At 40.9% G+C, this 27,569-nt stretch overlaps 1 protein-coding gene across 4 annotated transcripts; it reads left to right on the forward strand.

The window, feature by feature from the left end:
* Positions 1 to 725: 725 nt before the first annotated feature.
* LOC117389617 (ATP-binding cassette sub-family C member 4-like) lies at positions 726 to 27,379 on the forward strand. 4 transcript variants are annotated; one of them, XM_033987309.2, is made up of 31 exons: positions 726 to 946; positions 1,149 to 1,259; positions 1,640 to 1,760; positions 1,828 to 2,037; positions 2,112 to 2,201; positions 2,281 to 2,444; positions 2,527 to 2,652; positions 2,721 to 2,970; positions 3,220 to 3,327; positions 3,493 to 3,582; positions 3,651 to 3,842; positions 3,961 to 4,055; positions 4,128 to 4,214; positions 4,429 to 4,525; positions 5,245 to 5,475; positions 5,621 to 5,752; positions 5,839 to 5,876; positions 6,153 to 6,247; positions 6,638 to 6,784; positions 11,647 to 11,726; positions 17,065 to 17,215; positions 17,974 to 18,093; positions 18,175 to 18,285; positions 18,360 to 18,460; positions 18,528 to 18,719; positions 19,662 to 19,817; positions 22,246 to 22,335; positions 22,791 to 22,963; positions 23,275 to 23,380; positions 24,425 to 24,559; positions 25,833 to 27,379. In XM_033987309.2, the coding sequence occupies exons 1-31, from the start codon at positions 873 to 875 to the stop codon at positions 25,911 to 25,913; spliced, it is 3,954 nt and encodes a 1,317-aa protein (XP_033843200.1). In that variant the 5' UTR covers positions 726 to 872; the 3' UTR covers positions 25,914 to 27,379. The 4 variants fall into 4 exon arrangements, with proteins under 4 accessions (XP_033843200.1, XP_055086826.1, XP_055086828.1 ...); XM_055230851.1 differs by having other exon boundaries at positions 769 to 946; positions 18,528 to 18,644; positions 25,833 to 26,093; XM_055230852.1 differs by lacking the exons at positions 726 to 946; positions 1,149 to 1,259; positions 1,640 to 1,760 and having other exon boundaries at positions 1,912 to 2,037; positions 3,651 to 3,818; positions 25,833 to 26,093.
* Positions 27,380 to 27,569: the final 190 nt, after the last annotated feature.

Below are 27,569 nucleotides of genomic sequence, written 5' to 3' on the forward strand. Positions count from 1 at the left end.
AGGTCCTCCTCCTGTCGCCTGTTTTTTCATCCAAAATAGGCCAAAGTCTCATATTAACATAAAAATAACACATGAGTAATCAGTAATCCTAAAAGTAGCACATAGTATGAGCTCAAAGTCCACACATGGCTCAACTGCTTTTTAAAAAAAAAAATCAGTGGAAAATAGTTTCCAACTTCTACTGGAACTGAAATAAGTGTTTATATGAGGCCAATATTGAATGCCCAAAAGTAAAAGTTACTGACACCTACAATCTAAGTCTAACTGTGGCAGGGCTGCCATTGTCAGATGTTTAGCCCTAATGTAGACTTCATGAAGTGTGGGTTTAGATTTAGTGGTACTCGGAAAGCCATATATCATCTTGGTACTTGGTGTGAAAAGTATGATAATGACTGGCCTTAGTGATGCTTCTTTAAAAAAAAAAAAAAAAAAAAAAAGAAAGAAAGAAAGAAAACGAAACATACTGGAAGCTTGTTGTGATAAATATTTCTTTTTTTTTTTCGTCTGTGCGATATTATTCATCATGTTTGTTTTGTCTTTTTATTACTATGATTTTTGTGATATCGTGGTGATGAGGAATCTTGTTATTGCGTATATCAATAAATTACAATAATAAGGTTTTTATGGGCAAAACATGTTTCCTGAGTTACCAGAAAGAAAAAAAAAAAAAAAGTTCTTTATCCGCCCATATGGCAGTGGGCGGGGCCATGCGGGCGCGCTCACCTGACCGCGTGGGTCAGGGCTCTCGTGCGCTGGTCCTGTAGCAGGTGCATTTGAGCGAAATACTTTACACAATCTCTATGTAACCTTTGGAAGTTTTGTTTTAACTGCGTATAATTTGCAGAGAAAGGGTCACTTTCACTGCAGGGCGCATGGAGCCTCACCGAAAAGAGGCAAAGGATAATCCTCTGGCCACTGCTAATCTTCTTTCGAAGATTTTCTTCTGGTAAGAAACCTGCCGGCCAGTAACAGCCGGCTTTGACATTCAATGAATGAATCTGACCAGTGTCTGACATTTAGAGTCACTTTAACTGACAGCAACAGGTAGCATAGCCATCTCTGTTAGCATTGACTTTATTGTAGAGTAATTATGCCAATATCTTATCTGATAAAATGTTCTTTAGGTAATTTTGTATTTTGAATTTCAGCTGGTTAAATCCACTATTCAAAGTTGGATATGACAGAAAACTGGAAGAAGAGGACATGTATAAAGTGTTGCCAGAAGATGCATCTGACAAACTTGGAGAGGAACTGCAGTGGTATGGGTCAATTATAGGTTTATCTCACAACCAAAACATCCACACCACTTTAAGTTACCTGTTGGACTTTAACAGCTTGGAAATTCTGTTTAAATTGTGTGGTAAAGTTGTTATGCAGACCAGAGTTGTATTTCTTCATCGCCCCCTGCACATGACACCCACACTGGTCTGAACTCATTTGCCTATATATAGACAGGAGTCTGACTGAAACCACAGGAAAGGTCAGCACCATTCCCACTTTATTGTCAATTCTGACAGCTGTTTCCTGACATTTGTTTGTGTTTTTCATACATGATAAGAAAATGATCCTTTTCTTATTATTTGTTAGTGATGAGGTTGAGTGTGGTTACCTGCACAACACAAAATATTTGTGTTTTTAGGTACTGGGACCTAGAAGTCAAACAAGCAGCTAAAGACCTTCGCTCTCCTAGTTTTGGGAAAGCGTTGATTTATTGCTTTTGGAAGTCCTACTCACTCATTGGAATCTACATGTTTATAGAGGTATCATGCACACTGGTTATAGTATTTCTGCTGAAAGCTTCACTTAAGTTTGCCATTATCTTTCAAGGAAATCATCCGTATCATTCAACCAGTGCTTCTTGGAAAGTTGATTGAATACTTTGAAAGTACATCGGACATTAGTGAAGCCTATAGCTATGCTGCGGGCATCTCCGTGTCAACCTTGGGTGTTACTGTACTTCACCATCTGTACTTCTATCATGTCCAAAGAGTGGGAATGAAGATTCGCGTGGCTGTGTGTCACATGGTCTATCGCAAGGTCGGCCAACACTTTGCAACAACAGGTTCAAGGATTTGTTTATCTAATTTTTTTTTAACCTTTGTTTATTTCAGGCTCTATGTCTCAATAGCACAGCTTTAGCAAAAACTACCACTGGACAAATAGTGAATCTCTTATCCAATGATGTGAACAAGTTTGATGAGGTCTTTTTCTTTTTACATTCATAGCTTATTTGAAATCATTGTATCAAGTTGGACATCCAGTTGCTTTTTTTGTTTACAGGTAACCCTTTATCTGCACTTTTTGTGGATTGGGCCACTACAAGCTCTAGCTGTTATCGTTTTGCTTTTATATGCTATTGGTCCTTCATGTCTGTCTGGAATGGCTATCTTTTTAATTTTGATGCCAGTTCAGACTATGTTTGGACGTTTGTTCTCAAGATTCAGGTATGTTGTCTTCTGAAAACTGTTGTTATTTCTTACCACTACATTTATTTAAGTTTTATTTATACTTAAATTTCTCTTTCAGAGCTGAAACTGCAATTCTAACAGATGACAGGATACGCACAATGAATGAAGTCATCTCTGGTATCCGTGTTATAAAAATGTATGGCTGGGAGAAGCCTTTTGCCGATCTCGTGGATGAGGTCAGAAGGTACAGTAGGCCAGTTTATTTAGTTGTACATCACTGAATGTTTGATAATATGTATTTGAAATCTACAGAATGGAAATCTCCAGGATCATGAAGAGCTCTTATCTGCGTGGCCTGAACATGGCGTCGTTCTTTGTAGCCAGTAAGATCATAATCTTCGCCACTGTCTGCGTCTACGTGTTGATGGGGAACCAGCTGTCTGCTAGTCGAATGTTTATGGCTGTAGCCCTATACGGCGCGGTCAGGCTCACCATCACACTTTTTTTCCCCTGTGCTATTGAGAAGGTGTCAGAGTCTCTCGTCAGCATTAGAAGGATTCAGGTATATCTAAAACACATTATAATAACTGCATTGTTGGCATGAGACAAACATTTCAAACTCAGTGATTTGATGCTAAGGAATAGACTTGATACTCACACTAATTTAGCTATCACAATGACTATTTTATCATACAATGGAATGGAATTTTCACCTCAAAATTGGAGTCGTCATTTAATGTGGTCCTTTGTCAATATCTTTTTCAAATGACAACTCTACTTTAAACTACAGGTTTCTGTATGTTTCATGTAGGGTTTCCTCTTGCTTGATGAAGTTTGTCCTCAGTCTCCCAGTGTTACTGTAACAGAAAAGGGTGACTGCATAGTCAAAGTCCAAGATTTAACCTGCTACTGGGATCAAGTAAGTTTACTGGACATTTATGTAGCTGTAGACAGAATGTCTCTTTAAAAGTCCTGAAAGTGACTAGCGATAATTCCTGATCAGGACTGACCAATGTCAACCATTTATATTTTATCTTTGACTGAGTTTAAATAACACAAACTGACTGTGTATTTGATTTTTCAGATTCTAGAAACTCCAACCTTAAATAATGTGACTTTTACTGTGAAATCTGGACAACTCTTGGTAGTTATTGGACCTGTTGGAGCTGGAAAGGTTTGCTATGGTTACATAATATTACAATTTTTGATATAATGGATAAAGCATGTGCTTTATTCTTTCAGTCCTCCCTTCTCAGTGCCATCCTGGGAGAGTTGAGTCAGAACAGTGGCTTGATCAAGGTTAGAGGAGACCTGAGCTACACCTCTCAGCTGCCTTGGATACTGCCTGGTACAATTCGCAGCAACATCCTCTTTGGCAAAGAGTTCGACTCCCAGAAGTATAATAGAATTGTGAGAGCGTGCGCCCTTAAGAGAGTGAGAATCCCTGCACCCTGCCGCACACTGTACAGTCCCTGCATTCCACCTGTTACATGTACAATACTAGTGAGCTTAGTGTCAATGACTTTTGACTATTGCATTGGGCCCTGTTAAGGACATGGACTTAATGCAGGATGGAGACTTGACCGTGGTTGGAGATCGAGGAACTAACCTCAGTGGAGGGCAGAAGGCCAGGGTCAGCTTAGCCAGGTTTGCTCAAAACGTCAGGCTTATTACATACGTTTTGTTATGCCATGTTTTATAGTTGTGTGTTTTTCTTAGAGCTGTCTACCAGGATGCAGATATCTACTTACTTGATGACCCTCTGAGTGCAGTGGATGCTGAGGTTGGAAGATACCTTTTTGAGGAGTAAGTATTTATTTTTCATATTAATCTTTAGGTTGTATAGAAACAATCATTGTATTACAGTTACATTATTTTGGTATTGTGATTCATTTGAATTCTTAAGTTATTATATATTACAAATACATAACTATATATTACATATTATATACTTGACTTTGGTTTTATTTTTATTTATTTTTTATTTAATTTATATTTTAGTTTGAATATATTTTCTTAGGTGCATCTGTGGTCTTTTAAAAAAGAAGCCCCGCATTTTGGTCACTCATCAGTTGCAGTATCTGAAGGCAGCCGATCAAATTGTCGTTCTAAAAGAGGTGGGGTACATCATGACATTTTTAGCACTTTGAACTAAACAAATATGATCAATTACTGAAATAGATGTTGAACTTGTTATATGAAGAGTTAATTTGAGTCATCAGAGGCTTGCAGTTAACTTTTAGTATAGTAATATTTTCAAATTTTACTGCTATCAAAATATTATTCCATCACTTCTTGATAAAATTCACTATACACTGTTGTCATTGCTAATATCTCTAGAGGATGGTAACAAAAAGAAAAATAGAATCAGAGTGTCTGTGAAGTTTGTATTTTCACTGTTAATCACCTAAAGCAGTGTAGTACTGAGTAATTCTCCATTCAGTAGTTCCTCTTGCTTCACTTGAAAGTCTTTGAATATTAAGCATTCATCTGAGGTTGATTTTATTCAGTGAATGCATTTCAGCGATGATACACTTGGCAAGAGAAAAAAAGTATCAAAACAAACCTGTACTTCTCCATGCAGTACTTATAGGGATAGTCCCCTGCTATGAAAACACAGCACATATTGTGGTAGACCCTTGAAATGATATTCAAATGTCATACTTCAGTGTGCATATATACATGCATGCCACTTTCATTTATCCTAAATTCTGTAAAGCACTTTGAATTACTTTGTGTGCGAACTGTGCTATACAAATAAACTTGCCTTGCCTAAACCTGCCTAAATTATTTGTATTGGTGTCAGCTGTCTATATGTCTTCTCCTTCTTATACAGGGTCACATGGTGGCGAATGGAACTTTTAGTGAACTGCAGCACTGCGGTGTGGACTTCACCTCTTTGCTGAAGGATGAAGAGAACCCAGAGGACGAAAGGCAGACCATTACTCCCAGCTCTGGAATGGCCTCTTGCTGCTCACACACTCGTTCAAACCACTCCACCTCTTCTATGTCCTCCCTCTCCTCTTCCCAGTATTCTTTAATGGACGGCACACAGTCGCAAGCAATGGTAGGCAACTTCAAGTGATTAGTTTTGGCTTGAGTTTTTCCTGCCACTAGAGGGTGTAACATACCTTATTTTGCCCACTTACTCGCAGCAATCTAATGGAAAGTGTTGCTGGATGACTGCAGTTGACTCTAGTGTCTGTCTATAGGTAATGCAAGCAATTCAGGAGGAAGTCCGCTCAGAAGGAGATGTCGGCCTTTGCCTTTATGTAAAATATTTCAAAGCAGGAGCCAACTACATGATCCTTTTGCTTCTCATCTTACTCAATGCTTTGGCTCAGGTGAGTTACATTCATTTGAATGTGAAAGGCACACTTAATAGATATGTTATTCCAAGTAATAATTTTTATTTTGTACTTTTTGTTAGACTACATTTGTTCTGCAGGACTGGTGGCTGGCTTGCTGGTAAGACTTGTTTTCTCTTAAACCTTGTGAAAATAGTGAAGCTTAAAAAAGGTTGAGAAAGCTAAAATGACATTTAGCCTGACTGGAAATGGTTGATGATTTAATAGAAGGCGATTGAACCGTTTTTCTTGCCATTATCCAGCTCTTGTTGAATGTGACCTTGTGTTTCAGGGAGAAGCAGTGTGTTTTGTGTAGTGCCTCCAGGCGGCATCTTTCTTTCTTTGTTGTGTTTATTTGTCCTTGTGGATTTTTGGTTCTTTTGTGGCTGACTTGCAGGGCCTCTGAACAGAAGCACATCAATGTGACAGAGCACCTCAATGGCAGCCTCCCCCAGCAGCTGGACCTTGACCTGTACCTAGGTGTTTACGCAGGTGAAGCTGCTCAACACACATGGCTTTTTGTGTACTGTTAAGGCTGTGAATACAGCAGCCATTCAACGAACAGATCCACAGTTCTTTGGCTGCGGCCCAAGGCCTTCAAGGCCCACTGTTTGTAGCGGGCCTCAGCTGTACTGAGAGATAGCAGCGCCTGTCTTGTTTTCTGCTGCTGTACTGCTCTTGATTGTCTCCCTGTGACTTTCTGGTTTGTCACTCCTTTAAGATGTGCTTTCATAGAGATTGATCAGCTTTCAAGACAAAAGTGAAAAGAATTACTGTCATATTTTCTATGAACATACAATATATAGCACATATGACATGCCCTGTAAGTGCATTGTTGACCTTGAAATGCCACTATAGTAATTAGTTTTGTTCTATTGCCAGGATTAACAGTTACCTCGGTTCTCTTTGGCTTCCTACGCTGCTTGGTCTTCTTTAATGTCCTGGTGAGCTCTGCCCAGACCCTGCACAACAACATGTTTCAGGCCATTTTGCGGGCTCCAGTTTACTTCTTTGACATCAATCCTATCGGTAAGTACTACATAGTAAATTAATTTAATATTTAGTTCTTAAGAGTGAAAATCATCAAGGAAACAGTTTCTGATGCAAAATGCATTGCCACCAGTAGAGGGCAGACTGTTACCTATGTGTGTGCATGCCATTGCTTCAGTACACATATATAAAAGTAGGAATTGTAGTATTGGATGAATTGCATTATAAATAATGTTAATAATGAAACAAGTTAAACAACCTACCTAATACAACAGCAGCTCTTTTCTTTTATAGAGTAACTTACCTGACCTCACCTCCTGTTATACTGTATGTGTTAATGTGTTTGGATTTGAGCTACTGTTATCTTATTTGAGTATTCATTGGAACAAAAACACAAACGATTCCATTGACTAATTCTGTTTGCTCTTGATCTTGGAGGGAGTAGTGTTTGAGTGAAAGAGCAGTACAAACATGCACTGTTTGTCTTGTGCACTGTATCAGAAACCTCTTATTATGTCATTAGTCTTGTAGGTTGGCCATAGTCTGGGGGGAGCAGATGGACATGATATTAAAAATAAACACTCACTCCAAGTCTGCCTGCCTTCAAATTCAAATATACAAAGGGGCTTTACCAAAATTTGCTACTGTCATATGAAATTTCATGTATGTTTTATTGGTGGTGAAAAAATAAAAACAAATCATGTAAATTAATACTATGAATACAGTATGTCAAATATTAAGTGGCCCATTTTGATAAGTTGAATTTTCCTGAGTATTGTTCACCTGTCAACAGATAATTACTCAGCCTAATCTCCTCAGTGCGACATGCGTGCGTACAACACAATCAGCTCGGGTGGGAATTCTTAACAAGAAGGAAACTAGTATCTGCATAATGACTCACAAACATGGCTAACACTCGATTAAATATGGTTTAAGGGTGTTGAGGAGCTATGCTTTCCACTTGCATTATGGGTGTAGCGGCAAAGAGCTGCACAGGTCCTAATAGCAGGCTTTTGTTTTTGCTTTTGAATATCAGGCTACCTCAAATCTTATCTGGGTGTGCCTTACACTGTAATCTTTGACCAAGATGAGAACAAACACTTTGGATGATGTGATAATCTGTTAAACAGTGCAGCAGCAAAGGAGAGGCTTAGCCGATATTGTTAAGTGAACTGAATGCCACTATCAGTATGGTTTGTAGGACCAGTCCAGTCTTAGAGTCAGCACACCAGCTTGGGCAAACACTGCTATGGATACAGTTTAGGACAGCTTTAAGTCAGTTTTGTCTGTACTTGAATGCACATTTTAGTTCAGCCGAGACCTTCCTCTACACTCATGAGTTACATTCTCTTCAGTTACATTCTCTTTTCATTCTTTGCATCACTACTCTTATATTAAAATAGTGTGTCATTTTACGCACAGTATATCATTTGCTTTCAAGATTTAAGAGCGTTATTTTTCAGGGCATTTTTGTTACATTTTTTATTTTGTCTACATACTTTTAAAATTATTTGTAAACAATTGCCAGATTTTTTTTTAATTTTTTTATTGCAAGTCATCACAATTTCCTCATTGTGGGACAACAAATAAACTTTATCTTATTTTAAGTCAGTGAAATTTACTTTGAATTGTCAAGTTGCATGTTATTTTGTCTTTTTTTTTTTTTTTTGCATAAAATAAATACAAAAAAAATGTTACTAATTTTAGTGGATATTTCAACTTTTGGTCATTACCTGTACCATGTGATTACTGATATCTGCTAATATTGGTTCCTTTATGGAGCCTCATTGGGAGTTACATGTGGGTATTTTTTATTGAGGCCTGTGTGTGTCTTATAGGATTTGACAACTGTTTACACATGTAAGTGATAGGTTTGCTGCTTCTGAACAGCTCAGGCTGTTTGATAGCTGTCCTCAGAGTTAAAGGTTACCATTTCAAGCGTCACTGCACAAAGGTCTTATTTGTTATCCTATGAATGTGGTGTGTAACAATAGTGTACAGCTTTGGTGAATTGTGATTGATTACAAAGGCTTTGTAGCAGTGGCAGTATCACAAAGTCAGTTAACTTGTGTGCTTTGTTAATACTTCCATGTTAGGTGTGGCTTTGATTAAAGCTTTTTGTTGTAACATACCATATTAAAAGAAAATATTTACTTTATTGATTTATAGTCAAATGTGTTGCGCAATTTAAGCAATAAGTGCGGCTTGATTACAGCCGTTAATTTAAATGTGATCCAGTTAGAGCAGCACAGACAGCAGCACGGTGAGCTGATGTTGATCCCTGTAATTTAGTGTCATTGAGTGGGCTAATCCCCTCTGAGACTGCAGGCCAGGGCTCCAGCTCATCAGCACAGCCTGCACCGCTGACACACAGTGCCTCTTTCACAACGGGACAGTGCGCCGTCCGACTACTGGCTCCGTCTACAAACATTAGATCTCATGTTGTCCGTGATGTGAGGTCCTAATTGTGTGGATGGAGGAGATGTTTTGAACGTCTGTATTCCAGGTGTGCACTGCCAGAGTGGGAGAGGGGAAGAGTAGTAGTGCAGAGAGGATGATGATATCGAAGTGTGTAAATTGAATGTGGAGATGGAGCCGTGTGTGTGTGCAGCGCAGCTGATAGGGCTCCCCCTCACTCTGCACTTCCACTATTTAATTGCATGAAAGGGAAGGAGAGGAGATTGCAGGAGCCTAGCGGTGTGAGCGGAGAGAATGGATTTAGAATGTATTAGTATTGGCAGCAAGGCGCCGGCGGTGGGAGGCTGCCCCAGGCCCCTGGGCCCTTCATGGAAGTGCAGGTGAGCTGTGCCACCTCCTGCCTTGGCAGGCCTTTTCTGCCTATTTCTTCATTATCGGACGAGCCTCAGTGAAAGAACCCTCCAATTGCAGTGGGCCCACACATGGAGCTGTGCTCAGTCCTCTGCTTATCTTGATATTTACAGGGAATAGCGATTAGCCACACGCCCTTCTCCAGCCGATCCCCACTGTTCTACTTTTTAAGTGTGATTGGGGGCCATGCTCACCTATCAGTACCTTAGCAGTCACCTTAGTTGGGGGCACCTGGCACTTGATATTTTCTAAGTCTAAGAAAGTGGTGCAAATCTCCCCTGGAGTCTTAAACCATGAGAAATTGTTTGATACTAATGCTGCTGATATCCTGAAATGTCTATAGCCTTCTGGACACAATAGGTGATATTGTTGACAACCACCCATAGAGATTGAAGCCATTGTCCCATGCCGTTCTTACCTCATAGGCATTTCCATGCTGTCTTTGTGTAACTGCATCACTGTAATGTATCCTCCCTGTAGTCTGTGTGGGACGCACAAGGGTCCCTACTTCATTCACTCTAAAGTCTGTCAACTGAGCCGCTGTCAAACAGCTGATAACTGATGGTTGTTGTGTGCTCCAACACCCTCCAACCACGAAATGATGTAATTCAAAGAAACCTAGCCTTTTCTTATTGACATTGTTAGTGTGGCATGCATGAATCTAGGTCATCTGTGGCTTCAACAGTAAAATTACATAAAATATTACTGGATCTTCTGCAAACAGTTTGTCAAGTGCTGCTGTATTGGTAGACATAAACGCAGAGATAGAGGCCTAGTGAAGAAGCAGCTCTACCTCCGCTTGAACCCTCCCCTCAGGATGTCTGTATGCTAAAGGGGCACTCAGTGTGAATAAGATTAGTCTGCCTCCAAGTGTACAACATGCTTACGCCACTTGACTTTGAATCAGTGCTGATTTGGAGCATTGCTGGGTTGTTGTTGGGAATAATGCTCTGGCAGGGTTTATGCAATGGCTGTTATGGGGAGCCCGGCCTCGTCTGCATGCATGTTTTTAGGCGGGAGTGGCATTTTGGATAAAGCTGTAAGCTGCTTACGGCCGTGGAGAGAGGTGATTACAGGGACGACTGCGAGGCCGCAAGGCAACTTTTAGGTCAGGGGTGCCCATGTTTCACTGTACTATACAAACAAATTCTGTGCCAAATCGCTCCACAAGTTCTGTCTTGGTTTCATCAATTATGTCCTAAGAATATATTAAAATGTGTATTCTGTGGTGTAAAGAATCATGTATTATTTTCATTATTCTATAGGTTGTGGTCGGCCCATGAACATAAAACCATGTGGTAATCTTATCACTGACAAAAGTGTCATAAAAAAACGACTTATCCTACTACTTACTTACACAGTTAATGTTTTTTTTTTTTTAATGTTCCCTCTCCGCATGTGGTTTTTGTATGTCTTTCCGAGTTAGAGGGCTTCCTTAAGGGAGGATGACAGAAAAAGCCTCTCTGTCCCTTTTACCTTAAAGTCGTATAGAGAGAGGATTGGCTATCACTGACCTTGCTGTAAAAGCACCTGGAGTGTAATCTGGTGTGCTTTGGGAAAGGAGTAAGGGAGAAATGTTAGACAATAAAGGCGGCCACAGCACCTGCAGAGCACCAGACAAAATAATGAACACCTGAGTAGATTGGAAGCAACTCAATTAACGTCACTGACACTGCCATTCAGAGCACGGAGGCAGGTACACCGCTCTGCTGCCCCTTTGTTTCAAAACAAAAGGTGCCCTCACTTATTCAGCCAAGACTAGGGCAGTCTTTATGAAATAATAAGTCATTGTTTAATCTAGATAGCCCTGTTTCCCTTGTGATATTGTGGCAGCCCAGATCTAATTCAAGACTTGGATAACAATTGCTCAATATAACAAAAAGACTGGAGGAAATTAAAATAAAATATTGTTTTATGAGTGGTTGCTTCTCTTACACTGATTACTTACTAGGTTGTGTAAATTGTGTCATGTGTAGTCAGCTATGTGAACTTATTCATATAATGCATTTTTCAAACACACAAAGGGCCATTTTTTCACATGGTAATTTCTTATGTTTGCCTTTGTTTCTTAGGACGGATTCTCAACAGGTTTTCAAAGGACATTGGCTACCTGGATTCTGTCCTCCCATGGACGTATGTGGACTTTATCCAGGTGAGTCTCACCTCAGCAGGTTTGGTGGCTGGTGCTGCAGCATGGGGAGGCCATTTCATGCCTGGCTAAACCTGCTTTGTGGTCCGGGTCTCCTAATCTGGAAACAATTACTGTAGGATTACCCAGCAGCGCGGCCCAGCGCCCGCACAGATTTAATAAAAGTGTGCACATAGGCTGAGGGCGTGGCTCCTTCAGAGTGACACAACACAAGCGGCATCTTCAGAGAATGTGGAGGGAACTGAGCAAGTGATTGGGAGCACAGAGGAAATAAAGGACACAGAATGATGAGGAAAACAGTGGGGAGGCGGGGAGGGCACGACAAGGATGATGCTTTGAGTGGCAAAGAGAAGGAGCAAAGGCAGCAGGCGTGTGCTGTGTTTACAGGAGTGAAGCTGGAGGTGTGGTCGGAGGCAGCGGACAGGTCATTCGGAACAGATTCAGAGCTGGACTCCAGAGCAGAGTCACTGCTGCTCCACTGTCAAACAGGCTTCATAGCTACGGGCCACCCTGATGCATAACCAGCTTAGGTTACCAAGTGCCACCCTGCCACCCTGACAGCCATCTCCCACGAAAGCCTGCGGTGATGAGCCAGCTCATGCACCTATAGTGCCACAAAGAAGGGAATGTTCACTGCACAATTCGAGGTAGAGGAGCAGGCGTGGCTCCTTGGTTCGGGCCAAAGAATAGAACAATAGAGCGCTGAAAATGAATCCCCCTTCCACAATGCCTGAGTGATGTTTGTGGCAGATACCCATCTCACAGTAGACAAAAGCCATCTTAAATGCTGAAAGCACAAAAGATCATACACACAAAAGCTTTTTGTCTGCTATAGTTCCCCTCATTTTGATAATAAGGTGAATAATGGCGGCAGTAAATAATAACTTTGTAGAAGGCCTGTAGGTCTGACTCAAAGCAGTGAAAGTAGACTAGGTCATGACTGAAGGCACTTATGCTGCACATTTCTCTCTAGAGTTACACCGGCCTGACAGTCACATGTCTTGAACTGACTCAGGAGTTCTTTTAGTATTCTCTGTAGCTAACAAAAGTTACTGTTATTCATTCAAGCTCATTAAGGTGACTTCACTTTTTTGTGCTTTTTGAGCTTTTGGAGGTTGTTGTTCACAGAATGGCCTCAATGCCTCTAAGGAAGGACCAAGATTCTCACTCTTTGTATCAAACTGTTAACTGCTCTGAAAGCTCTTGATCCTTTCCATTGTTGCTCTTTCACTGAAAGACATTTCCCCAAAGTCCTTGTTTAAACTGTTGTTGGGGAGGGATGAAATTAAACTTCATAAACAATGCACTAACAGGTTTATCTCTTTCAATTGGGAGAGGGCCCTTCTTTTTGGTAGGATTTGCTTCTGATCCTGCTTCTTTTTAGTAAGGTGAGCACTTTTCAGCCCCTCACTCAGCACTGCCTCCATAGCTGTTAACAAGGGGATTCCCTCCAGCTGGGAGAACCCAGTTACACCCCACTACCAATTTTTAAACAGGTCCCATTTAGCAGTAATTTAGTATATTGGAGAAAGACTCTCTTTAAACTTTATGGTCAGGGGACAAAGACAGAAATGTCAATTAAAAACACCTCAGGCATTGAGGACTGTCAGCTATTGTGTGGACTTGACCTTTAAATCCTGGGTTGCCTCTATTTTCACAGAGGGGGCAGAGGAGGAGGGCAAGACAATGAGGGGGTGAATACAAGGCTTTTTCACTGGAGGATTTGTGTGAAGGCTCTTGACCAAGTCACACCACTAACTGTGGGGTCCCAAGCTGCATTCCACGCTCTTCTTAAAAATACATAAATTCATTTTGTCAGCATAACAACAGCTGATACTTCTGTCAAACATTATTTTATCAGAACATTTATTAAACACAATAGATCATTACACACTGTTAAAAACATAATCATCTCTAAGAATTTTACATTTGTCTAAAGATATCCCCTCAGCAGCGGAGGACCAAAGGTGCTCACAGACACCAAGGCAAAGAAGCCTATTGTCCCAAAACACTGGCGGGTGGATCATTGTGAGTCTCTATATTGTGGCGATTGTGTGTTAGGCCTCTTTAGTGGCTTTATGGGATATGAGAACTGCTGACGTAACTGTGAGTGCTGTAGGATGAGATTTCACCGGCTTTCTCTGGTTCTTTACCACAACGTGACAGAAGAAGTGAAGAATGCACTGGCTCTAGGCATTACACAGGTTACCATGAGAAACACTGGACAACTTCTATTTTCCAGCATTTGTTTTATGACAACTAAGTGAAAAGTATTATATTTAGACTAAAGAGTTAACACTATTAAAAGAAATAACATTGTTTTTTTCCATGTCTGCACAATTGCAGCTCATTACTACTAGATGTGGTGATTTGATGGTGATTATTGGCAGCTCAAAGCTTCCATTTTGTGCATGTGTGGTCCTCTATGGTGCTGTGGTCCAGCTCCTCAGCTGCTGTGACTCACAGAGTCAGGCCAGGAATGGCCACTAAAAGCTTGTGAACTTATCCAACAAAGTGCTTCAAGTCCTAAATCTCCCCACGTCAGTATGACGGAAATACGGGTAATTTGGTTTCCTCTGAGTGACTGTTTTATTTGCGATTTGTTGTGTCTTTGAAATCCTTTTGTATTGTTTTGAAGAGAGTGGGAGAAAACATGAATGAATTTGCCAGACACAGTGATTTATAGTAGCAAGAGAGAGTGAGAGAGCACATTTCAAAGCCTTTCTCTTATATTCAAAATGGGCCTGGAAATCAACAGCTTGACTGAACCCAAATAAGTGACTTCTTTTACCTTTTCACACAGCACAAAGGCCTAATCCTTGGACTACTTGAACCACCAATGTAGACAGCGCTGAGACCACCACAGTATGTGTCAGACCCTCCTCACACTCACAAAACACATTGACTGCAGCTTTATGAAGTGAAAATGCCTCATGTGAAGGAGGTGTCTACAGTCATTTCTCCTGAAGAAAGGCCTCCGCATCTGGGCATTTAATGCTAAAATAAAGCCCTTAGACAGAGGAGAAAGGATTGGGTCACTTGTATTGTCCCGGGGACCAAGTGGAACAGCCCTGTTTTGTTTCAGTACCACTGACCCTTGCAGCTTATTGTGGCGGCCTGTCATGGAAAGTGTGGAGTGAAAAAAATTCCAGCAGTGACAGAGGACCTTCTTTAGGATTTTTCTTGACCACGTTTTCCCCTCATTTCCCGTTTTGTTGGCACTGTTTTCCCATGGGCCAATATCGCACGCTGTCAGTAAATAAAGGGAGGATGAAAAAAGCATTCTGACTCCTCTTGTCCTCAGGGATGTTTAAGGCATGTGTTTATTTTCTGACGCCAAACAACAGCCGCTATCACTGCTCAACACTAATATTGTAATTAACTTCAATTTTCTACATTTACTTGCACATCAAAGGGCCGATAGAATCACTTAGGAAATAAAGCAATTAGGGTGAGTCGAGATCTGAATGGTCTTTGGACACAGCGGAGCGTCCGTTTGCTTTACCGACTGAATCACATGCATGCGCTAGCTTTCTTTTCCATCTAAAGAGCAATTAGGGCTAATTCTTTATTTAAACTGTTTGTATACAAAGCCTTTCATCCTTTTCTCCCCTCCTCTGTGCGGTGGGATGTGGCTCTGGGAGGTTTCTGTTTCCTGTGAGGCTAGGTTGCAGATATGGATGCAGACTTAGATGATCTGTTATCGGAGCAGTGTGTGTAGTGTGGGTGGGGGTCACGGTGCTCCCGATGTGGACACGATAAAGCAGCAGACCACGCCAATGGGTCACATCAAACAGGGGCTTTGGCGACAGCTGGCCCCCGGGAGCAGCACCACTATCTAATGGATCCTGTTCTTCTTCTGTCCCCTCACATGACCCCAGCGTCAGATAAGCTGGTCCTTAATACAATATGGGCATTTACTAACTTCTAATTGACCCCAAAGGCAAAAGCGATTGAGTGTTGCTGAAGATCAATCTAAACCAATGGAAAGAAACATAGGATAGGAGGTGATAGGATTGTAGTGTAATTTCAACCCATCATCTTCTGAAAAAGAACGATGAATTAAATTAAAAACTCACAAAAATGTATTAGGGAAATTGATCCGATTGTTTGTTTTTTTCACTTTTTTCCTCAATAGAGCAGGATATCATGGAGTAAATGTTTATGCTAGCATCTCACTTTGCAGTCTGGTAGCCTTCCATCAAAGCCCAGATTGAAACTTATGTACTGTGAAATTCTCAGGATCAGTTGTGCTCAGTAGCCTCCACTCACAGTTTGATTGTGTGGGCTCCACTTCAGCAATAGTTAGAGTAGTAATACCCTCTTATCTGAACAGCAAATGGATTTGAGTGGCTTTTGATCACAAAACTACACTGAAAGTGATCATGCTTAAATGTTCGCCTAAGTGGCAGATAACATCCGTAATTAAGGTGCTAAATTAAATTTACATCTCTTCGGGCAAGTCACAGACCACTCAAGGTAACAGTATGATCCTAATCTCTGGGTGTTAGAATTCATCTTTTTGGATGTGTCTAATTTCAGGGTGTGAGGTTTCAGTTTTATCAGTTAGTGATAGGATATGACAAACACTTTCAGCTGTGGAGAACTGATCCAGCTCTTATTTTTATTTCAACAAAATGCCACTTGAAGATATTTTATGTTGTAGTAATTGCTGCTCAGATATTTTACATGTTTATCTTCTTTGTGTTTAAATGTTAAATATAATGCCTGTGTTTCTGAAGAGGTAACAAATGCAAGTTTGTTTACGGTAACAGCTTTACAGAGGTGTTTCATGCACATTGTATAAATAAGGGTCAACAAAAGCAGATTCCCTACATTGATCTGTCAGAGAACAACAGTCTAAAGATCCCCTCTGGTCTTCTGTTTTGCCACTGTCACATACTGTAGCTGATGATGAGTCACGGTGTTGTTGAGGGTTCTGTGGCGTGAGTGCGATGTATCAGACATCCAGTGTGTGGTTCCCAGAGCCTCTAGTCACTGTGGCCAGGTCTGTTGGCCAGCTCCTGTGCCAGCCGGGCTTATGGGCCAGAAGTGTTGAAGGGGAAGCCCAGGGGAGCCGCGGATATGAGCTGCAGTGGCCAAGTGGTAAATTCTCACCTGCTACTAAGTGAGAATTAGAGCTGTGATGGTTTTCCTTTCACACTGTGAATCACATAACCTCAGTACCATAACCTGCTGTTTACTGACTGTGTGGCCCTGACCGTCTCACAAAATGCCACTCAAAGGGTTCTTCTCTTTTACTTCCCATAACACATCCATTCACTATTTTCATAACACACATTCATTATTTGTATTTAAGTCCTTTTTTTTGTCTGATCAGGTTCTGCTCCAGGTTGTTGGGGTAATTGGTGTAGCTGGTGCCATCATACCCTGGATTCTTCTGCCAGTGCTTCCTCTTTTTACTGTTTTCCTGTTTCTGCGACGCTACTTCCTGCAGACCTCAAGGGACATCAAGCGCTTGGAATCTACCAGTAATTTCTTTTTCCTTTTGGGTGGGAGTCTGGGCATGTTCATTTGTTGTATAAGACAAAAGCAGACCACAGGAATGCTAATAGACCATTGAAGAATGCCATGGTCATTAGCATAAAGGCTAAAGGTGGCAGCAGCCTATGGCTCGGCCACACGCAGTTTTCTCAAGAGACTGGAGTTCATGACATCACTTACAATGGGAGAAAAGCCAAGCAGCCATGACCAGACCAGAGCCCACAGCATTTATTTTATCTGAGACCATGAGCTGAAATGCCCATTGACCAACAGTTTCCATCAGAGAACAAATGTTCTATCTGACTGCTCACAGGAAACATTGAGATTTTTATTTTTATTTTATTTCACGAACAGAAACAAAAGACTACTCAAATTTACCCTTTACAAAATGAATATAAAGATTTTCCCAACTGCATTAAAATGTGAATGACTACCTAGCACTGCAGTGTGCTGCAAGTAAATGTATTATGCTGGAAATCTTAAAAAACATGTTGTATATTGATGACAAATTGTAGACATGATACATTTTGAATCATCTTGAAAATAAAAACTTTATCTTAATGTATGGGTTAGTTTTAGCAGTTGACCTGGTTCAAAGAGTCACAACCTGATTAATGAACTTATAATTATATTTATATTAAATACTGAACTCTGAAATTTGACTTTTTAACATAGTTCATAAATACTGAAACATATACTTGTATATAAAATAAGAATACTACTATTGTCCTCGTGTCTTTTCCAGCTCGGAGCCCTGTTTTCTCTCATCTGTCTTCGTCCCTTCAAGGCTTAACCACAATTCGCGCCTTTAAAGCCCATCAGAATTTCCAGCAAATGTTTGATGACTACCAGGATCTTCACTCAGGTAGGACACATCCATGTTTCCGTCACTCTTGATGTTTTGTTTTAGTGTTTGAGCAGAATGTTTTGGTGTTGTATTTGACAGAGGCTTGGTTCCTTTTCCTTGCTACCTCTCGTTGGTTTGCCATTCGCCTTGATGGCATTTGTTCTATTTTTGTCACCATTACGGCTTTTGGTTGTATTTACCTCAGAGATGGTAATATTTTGGCTTAAACATAATTTTAACATTTGATTTTATCTGTTGAATTACTTCCAGCTCTTATTTTGCAGGGCTGAATGCTGGCGCTGTGGGTCTTGCATTATCGTATGCTGTCACTCTCACTGGCATGTTTCAATGGGGAGTTAGACAAAGTGCAGAGATTGAGAATATGGTGAGAAGTAGTTACAATAATCTTCTGAACTAATTTTATAATAACAATTTCAAATAATCCTCCATAGATGACTTCGGTTGAGAGGGTGGTCGAGTATGCCAAGTTGGAGAGTGAAGCATCATGGGAAACTGACACACAACCACCATGTGACTGGCCCAAGACAGGCTCCATCACATTTGACAAAGTAAACTTCTCGTATAGCCCCAGCAAGCCCTTAGTCCTGAAGAATCTAAACATCACATTTTCATCAAGAGAAAAGGTGTGTGCTTTCATTTTAGTTGTGTGTGTAGTGATGCTTGACTCAGAATGCTGTGATTGTATAGCCACTATTTGGTTCTTTCTATGTGGCATTATTCCCAAATCAATTATTAAAAGGACACCATATTGTGCGTCTGAAGCTTCGGGACTATAGCATTTGTGATTCATGGAATACATATCATGTAATTAAGACTGTTCAAGTGGATCCATTTGTCACTGTATTTGCATTTTGAGCTACCAAGAGAAGGCAACTGTATATTCTCTATAAGGAAGAGATAGTGGTGGGAAGAGAGAGGCAGGCAAAGGGAGATGGTTGAGGATGATTGAAATTGTATTTAATGTGGGCGGGGGTGTATTTTGCATGGCTATGGTCGGCCAGGGCTGCTGATTTTACAATGGTTGGGTTGATAAGTGCTGGGGTCTTGGCTCTGACAGCCCATGGGAGGGATCTCTGTAACATGCTATTGAAGGTGTAGACCTTTGTGACTCCTGACGGTTCCCCTGACAACCTTCTCAAGGAAAACTCCAGCTCCTCTCGGACAGTTATCATTCCTGTCTAGAGACTGATACAGGCCATGACTATGTAAATAAAAAAAAAAAACACTCAAAATTACAAATTTAAGGATATTCTATGGGACAAGCTAAAAATACAGTTATTTTAAGAGTCAGTATGTAAAACTTTATAACTTTAATAACTGTATCATTGTAATCCATGCTGGTTAAACCTACAGGTTAAGAATAGGCAATACGATCACTACTGATTTTGCACAGCACAAAATGTAAGCATAAACATGTGTATTTACTTCAGAAATAACAATTGTAAAGTCAACTTGTGCAAAATATGTAATGTTCATGAAATATTGCAGAAAAATCTTTCTTATAGCTACTACCAAATGTGTTTAACAGTTTCACAAGGCTAAATTAATCTGTCCTCTTTTCTCAGGTTGGTATTGTGGGTCGCACTGGTGCTGGGAAAAGCTCGCTGATCTCGGCCTTGTTCCGGCTGGCAGAACCCGAGGGAAGAATAATGATTGATGGTGTTCTGACTTCTGAGATCGGCTTGCACACTCTTCGCCAGAAAATGTCTATAATCCCACAGGTAGACATTCACAATCAATAGAGGAGGCCAAGTGGGTTTAGAAAAATATCCACATTTACTGATATTTTAGAACATAAAGAAGTACAATTATGTCTTGTATTAACTTGTTATTCTTTAGGGTTAGGAAAGTGTTAGGAGAGACTGTATTGTTTATGTACCATTTGTGATAAAACACCAACGCTTTCCTCATAGTGTTTATAGTTAGGTTTGGCAAAGGTTTAAAGCACATCTAATGCATTTACAGTATATATTATGACCTCTTGTGATGAGGTAACATATTGATTGTAAGAAGGTTAAAAAGAACTCTCTGACTTTCCAGTTGCTGCAAAAGTAAGAAAACGGCATATGAACACTTGTAACACAAACCTCTTTGGTTTTGGTCTTTTTCTCCGCGTGGCTTTTAACAGCTAAAACAAGTGCGGAGAATTACAGGCGTCACTCAGGGGATTTCTGAAAGTGAGACAAACGGATGCCTTGAGACAGTTTAACTTTATTTCCGCTTGTTGAAACTGATACAGCATTAAGAAAATGCCAGCCTGCGGGTGAGTGTCAGCAGAGAGGAGGGAGGGGAGACTCCCACGGCCTGCGCTGTGAAGAGAGCAGCTCCCCGCTCCTGACAGAGGATTAGCCCTCTACCCCCCGAACATGGGAAAGCTGCTTAGAAGAAGTCTGCTCCATGCTAACAGTCCCCATGTACACTGTCACCTAGCCCAAACTGGGTGCAGCCAACATGCCCAAAACAGTTTCATTAATGCTGCATTTGAAAGGTTCCTGGCATTGGTGCTACTTGTGATAAAGTTTTCCCTCTTCATCCAAAGTAGTTTGAGATGGGTGTGATGCGTGTTTGATGTGATTTTGTGGAGCTCTTCCTAGAGGGCAGATGTAGGGAGTCTAAACTTTTACTGCACGCCCAGTCGCATGTGACATATAGCACCTGGCATACTTATGATCTCTACTCCTACTACTTCTGAAGAGACAGGTTTCTCTGTGCCAGGGCTTTTGATGTGAAAAACTTATACAGAAAGACATGTCATGCATTTGCTCAAATCCATCTGAACCTTTTTACTCGCTCACTAGATGTCATAGATAAATTGACTTTCAATATTTCACATAGCATTTCATATCATGATTATTCCTATTTCTAGTATACTATATATTACATGTGAGGAGTTTCATTATCCTCCTGTTCAGATTTTATTATGATAAGTTTTTATTTGCATATGACATTAAAAAAGAATGTATTCCTTTTATATTGAATTGATGTGAATGTATTAGTAAAAATGGGTTCTGTGGCAAACAGAGGGCTTAGAATTGGTGGAGCACATAATCGGCCCATGTGAAAGCTGTTCTTGAAAGCAGTTTTTCCAACCTCACAGTGAATCCCTCAATTAAAGTGTGTCACAAAACTTGCTTGAATTGGGACTTCAGTTGGCTAAATGACAAGGCCTTATTTTTGGTGACGGATTGGAAGTAAGGAGGCGGAACATTTTCTAAGCCATAGGCAGTTGGGATGGAAACTGTATATTCTGAAGTAGAATACAAATTGAGTAGTTATTATTCCAACCTGCATGTAGGTGTGGTGAGAAGAAAGGCATTTGCCGTAGTAGTTTGTGTATCAGAAATACTGGCACAGACTTACCTTTAAAACCACCTGACCTTTATAAGAGCAAAGATCTAGGCGTGGACTATGAGCTGCATTCACACTATCAAATCTATAGCATTAATGCGGGACACTCACCCTTTTAGACCCATTGTGCACTTGTGTACTCTGGCTCAAGCTCTAATCGCACAGTTGCCAGGTGCACATTGGCTATCTCGATTTGAGGTCAGATCCATATCTTGCGAGTAAGTAGGCTCAATTTATCACTTTGCCTGGAAAGCAGCAGTGAAATAATAATTAAGGATAAGGTTGCCAAACATATTTTAGCCAAACAATAGAATAGCTACGAATAATGTAAAAAAAAGAAAGAAAACATTACATTTGAAATTACTTTTTAATATAGAGGTCAAATCAATACCTATTAGTTCTACCCTCTGCACTACAACTAAGAGAGAGGTTGTTTGTCAGCAGAGCCATGATACAAGTGTGCGGCTTACCATAATTATTGTTGACATGATACAGAGGTGACCCTTCATAACCTGTAATGGACAGATATTGTGTATTTTACTTTCTGGGGACACATGTGTTGCAGTGCACTGCCAGGGGCCAAGCTCTAGTTTTCTTAGTAAAAAGATCAACTTACTAAAGAATAGCTGGATGGTTCATTGAATTTAGCTCTATAGTTTAGCAGGTCTTTTGTGAACATCTTCCCCTCACACATAGCCTACCGGTGCTCTATAAAGCCTGTCTTAACCCTTTCAGATGTCTTCCCCTTGTCATTATCTTAACTGGCCACGGCCTTCTCCTTCTATATCCATCTATCCCCAGGACCCAGTGCTCTTCACAGGCACCATGAGGAAGAATCTCGACCCATTCAGCCAGCACACAGATGAGGACCTGTGGAATGCACTCCAAGAGGTACTAGCGTGGCTCTCAATGATTCCCCCTCAGCAGCCCAGGGGGGATCCCTCTGTCCCCCGGTACAATGCTGCCATTCAGCCTCCCTGCTCGCCACAAGTCATGGGGGGAAATCCCATTAGGGCCATGGGGCCCAGCTAAATGTGCGGCTTGTAACTGGGAGCCATTGAAAGTGCTTGGGGAGATGTGTTTGGGCAGTCAGGCCAACCAGGATGAAGGCTCCCCCCACAGCGAAGGGCTTCAGCTCCTACTCCTGCCTCTGAATGGATTTGGTGGCCTGGATTAAAGCTAGAGGCTGGCCACAAGAGAGCACTGGCCAAGGTCATCAGAAGACCTGGCCCTGCTTTGTGCCAGGCGGTTAATGGGTGTGTTTGGATGGCTCTTTAAAGACATCCCCACAGGAAGCCATTATGTGGGAGTAATGAAGGGCTGGGGTCTGCTCTCCCTCTCTGCAGGTGCAGATGAAGGTGGTGGTGGAGGAGCTGCCCAGTAAACTGGAGACGCTCCTGAGTGAGGCCGGAGCAAACTTCAGCGTGGGCCAGAGGCAGCTCGTGTGCTTGGCCCGGGCCATCCTCCGGAAGAACCGCATCCTCATCATCGACGAGGCCACCGCTAATGTGGACCCAAGGTTAGGGTTGAGCAAACACTGTTCGTCCGTGAAAGGATGCTTTTCTAATCCCTTTTTATAGCAGCAGAAATGTTCCTTGTAAAACACCAAATAAACTATGTCTATTGTTAGTTTGTACACACATAAAAGGTGCTCATTTCTAACTTTTCTGTCGCAAAGTAAGTTGACCTGAAGCTGCAGTGTTTTGTGCTCCTTGTGCACATACCGTGTCCCTGATGAGCTTTTGTTCTGCGCTCAGTAAAATCCCTGCCCAAGGGCCTATAGGAAGAGTGCATTTTGTGCTTAGGTGTTGTGTTCCCTGTTCCTTTTAGAACCGACAGTCTCATCCAGCAGACGATCCGGGACAAGTTTCAAGAGTGTACAGTGCTCACTATAGCTCACAGGCTCCACACTATTATTGACTGTGACAAAATACTGGTAAGTAAGAACACAGTAAATTTCCATTGTCCAACACATTACACTGTGTTAAAAACAGAAACACTGAAAATAATGCAAGACTCACAGGGTTCTCTACAGATTTTCATTCTTAATAGTCATATTGAAACAGCTGAGCCGACTTCTTCCTCACAGCACTCAGACCATGTGATCTTTGGCCTGTCCTGCTACTACCCGCAGAGGTGCCAATTGATGCCATTCGTGACAACATTTGTTAAGTGTCTAGAGCACAGAGCATGACCTAGAGGCTGTCCAGACGGATGAGAAGGGTTAGATGTGTAACAGCAGGGTCAGTTCACACCCACGCTTGTGCTAAACAGCACAAAACTGCTGTGGAGCTTAGGGTTTCTGAACTCCCATATGAAGTCTATGTACTAAATTGATAAAGCCCAGCACATTTTAATTACGAAAGTTTCCCTAAACCTTAACTTAAAAAAGTTACTTTTACTGACTCGCGTTTTAATTTTATGACTACAGTTTCAGGAACTGCCCTTTCAGAACATACACTTGAAGCTTAGCTATTTACAAACTACTTGTTACAGCTCTAAGAAGATCAACTGTTAAAATTTGTCTCTGAAATAATTGCAGGCTTGCCCCTCCTTCTTTAACTGACCCTACTCTTTGTGCAGCTTACATGGCACAAGATGATAACACGATGATGGTAATTTACTGGAGTCCCTTAAAGGTGTAATTGTTGGATTTGACTGAGGACCACCCTTGAGCTGCTGAAATGCCAGAATAAATACCTGGATATATGGGGGTGCTAGAGTCTGTCCGCGTCAGCACACTTTGACTTTCACTGCATCTCACCAACTTCATTCAATGTCTATAGCCCTGTCGCACGGAGATAGCCTAGTGTTTGCTGTCCCTGTGACTCATGTAAAATGGAAGGGTCTTTAGCCCATTCATCTGGCTCTGTCTGCGTGCATGGCTCAGCAGAGAAACAGCTGAAATGTTAGTTTTCCTTTAACTAAAGTATACAGACTGCCACACGTACACACACCCTGCATTGTTCTGTGATTGTAGGTTCTAGACGCCGGGCGAATCCAGGAGTATGACGAGCCCCATGTGCTATTGCAGAACCACCATAGCCTGCTTTACCAAATGGTGCAACAGACCGGCAGGGCTGGGGCCACGGCCCTGCTTCACACAGCTGAACAGGTAACCATAGCATTAGCATAGCATAGCAAAGCCGCACCCTCCAAGTTAGCCCTGTCAAATAAAAAGGGTCCAGCAAAGGCACCCTAATCCCACACTCTCCCTCTAACTCTAGACTTCTCCTCCAAAATAATAAGCACACATAGCCCTGACAATGCAATGCCACTTGATTACCATTTTAATTCAAAAGTGCCCACTCGGAGCGAAACACCATAACATTAATTTCAAGTGAAGAAATAGTCCCTTTGTAGATTTCACATTTTCCGATGCTATCATAGAAAAAACTTGCCATATAATCTTGCCTTTTCATAATGTAATTTTCAGATCATTTGAAAGATGATTCTAGAAAAGCAGCTTTCTTTGCACTGTATCTATTTGGAAATATTGGGTTTAACTTCATCGTGATTTGGGATAAACTTTCTATGGGGATTACTGTAATAGAGAATGTCCATATTTTCTTTCCGCTGCGAAATTCATTTGTGATTGTATTTCCCCCTCAGACACTGGCCAGATAAGCGTTGGCTATTCATTGTTCAATTCCATTTTATGTGCATCTGTCTGGGACTACAGATACCATATAGCAACTTCAAACAGGTCTTTGTGAAATAAGAAAAAGTAGGCATCATTTCATTTTCTCTCTGTCCCTGCGCACAAATTTATCAGTGGAACTCTATCTTCTTCTGCCCAAGGAGTGGAATGAGTAAAATACTGATTTGAAAGACTCAGTGGTATTATTTGCCGGCGTCTTCCGCGGCACACTGGTGGATTGGTAGTGACATTGTTCAAGCCCTATTCTCTCTTTATTGTAGGGGGCTCACCTCCGATCAGATTACGCCGGCATCTATAACTGTCTAGCACCACTTATTAAAGACTGAGACAGCCCGCATGTTGTGTGTCAAGTTTCTATAGTTGTCAGTCAAGGTTTAAATACATTCAATAATCTGATAGCGTGCTGTAGTGAAAGAAAAGCCCTGAGTAGACGCTGCTATATCTCAACCTGTTTTCCTCCATACTGCAAAACTTTCTCTTGTTGTATTATTCTCAGCAGCACGTCAGTCTTGTCGCTGTAAGAGAAAATTAAGTCAAGCTCGGATATGTATTTAGCACAGTTGTTTATAAGGTCGAATAAGCCACTTTCGCATGCTTCAGTGAATGGTAAATCCCTTCTCCCCGGTTTCTAATCAGATCTGACATAAATCGCACCTTTTTCAGATGGTGGCGTAGATTGGGCGGCTCGTGTTGTGTGTGACTCTGCTCTCCCTTGATGCGCTTTCAGGTTTACATGAACAAAAAGCGAGGAGCCGCAGAGGAACGGAGCGCCCGGGACGTTTATGTCATCTTTGAGACGGCTCTTTGACACTGCAGAGAGACGCCGTGGCCCTGTCATGTCTACCAAATCCTGTTGTAGATACTAGACTGGCTTGTGTGTTACATGGAGTACGTTTACATGCAGGAGGAGTAGACTAGACGTGTTGCCTTAGACTGATTATAATTGGATTTTGCATACAAATATATTCTTGTTTTTCCTGATAAATGGGTCCCCAGCTTTTGGGATTGACAAAAGCCCTCTCTGGGTTTTGAGTTATGTAAAATTAGGACAGTTGCCATGACTATAAACTTAAGATAAAGGAAAAGTTGTGACATTTAAAGATTCACTATGTAACTTTTTTAATCGAGGGTCCACCACCTACTAGTCTCTATGGAAATGCTGTTTGTGTTGCCTAGAAGGATTCACACTATAGATTAAAGCTTATCTCCACAGAGAGAAGCAGGTGACACTAATTAGCCAAGGTACAGGTTAGATCTGCGGAGAGGCGACCCCGCTCGCAGTAAGAATGCTTGTCCAGGTATCTTTTTAATTAATACAAAAAAAAAACTGTAATAGACTAAATGCAAGATATTACATTTAATCTCCACAAGAAAAAAGTGCACATTTAACTTGAAACTTTTCAAACTACAATTATAAATCATTTGTTAAAGATAATTAGCGATGATGTAATATGACAAATTTGAATCAAGTTTAGAGCATCGTTTAAATCTGCCTGTAAACGTACTTGTGTGGTTTTGCTGTGCTGAAGTGTGTGATGTAGATTAGAAGTGAATGTCTTTGAAAATGTGCCTTTATTGAGAGCATGCCACTCCACTGTTGTTTACTGATCCTATATTTCTGTGTGTTTAGACATCTGTAACAGCCTCTCTCAGACTCTGGTGCTCCAAGGTTTGCCATAGAGCGTAATGTTTGTGATGTTTTCATTTGGAGAATCATTGGACTAGATACAGAGAGGAAGCCGATGCTGCTCCGTGTGCCTTAATCAGATTATTGATTGTGGTTGGAAGTGCACTGTTTTTATTGGATGGTTTGCTGGTTTGTTGTAGTTTTATATCTACCTCAGCTCCAAAGCATAATGAATGTAGAATTTTTAGGCAAATATAGGTGAATCAATTAACTATTCAACCATAGTGCTGGCCTATTTTATTTTTAATTATTTTTGACTTCCAGGTTGACTTTCTGAATGAACATACATCGTATTTGTCATATTTTATCATGTAATTGTTTCACTTTTGAAACCATATAAACTGTGTTAGCTAAAGAAAGAAAATACCACGTAAATTTGATTTGAAAGTACACTCCATGTGAAATACAGTCTTTACAAAAGTTTATAATCAAAACTAAACTTGAGCCAAAATCGATTTATGTGACATTATTGATGAATGTAATTTCCTAGTGGTGCAGAGAAGGGCTGTAACGATTAATCAGAATGTGTGTTATGTAGATTATGTAGACCCGAAATGACCTTTTTATAACATAGACAGTTGCATTATAAAAAAAAAAAAAATTTGCATTTCAAGCTTTATTTGGAAACGTTCTACATATATCTCACTGTACATTATAAGTAATTGTTTGACTATTTCACTAAACACAAAAATGAAATAAATAAATAAATCTCTGACTAATTGACTCCTAAAATAATTGTTAACTGCAGCCCTAGTAAAGAGTAATAAAAAAACAGCA

Source organism: Periophthalmus magnuspinnatus, chromosome 21, assembly GCF_009829125.3.
Source record: "Periophthalmus magnuspinnatus isolate fPerMag1 chromosome 21, fPerMag1.2.pri, whole genome shotgun sequence".
NCBI classification, from domain to species: Eukaryota; Metazoa; Chordata; class Actinopteri; order Gobiiformes; family Gobiidae; genus Periophthalmus; species Periophthalmus magnuspinnatus.

Excerpts from the sequence above, each read along its gene's own strand:
- LOC117389617 (XM_033987309.2), top strand. The coding sequence starts at position 873 with ATGGAGCCTCACCGAAAAGAGGCAAAGGATAATCCTCTGGCCACTGCT. Across the intron at positions 2,971-3,219 it reads TCAGCATTAGAAGGATTCAG|GGTTTCCTCTTGCTTGATGA; the intron begins GTATATCTAAAA and ends TGTTTCATGTAG. Across the intron at positions 18,461-18,527 it reads GTGCAGAGATTGAGAATATG|ATGACTTCGGTTGAGAGGGT; the intron begins GTGAGAAGTAGT and ends AATCCTCCATAG.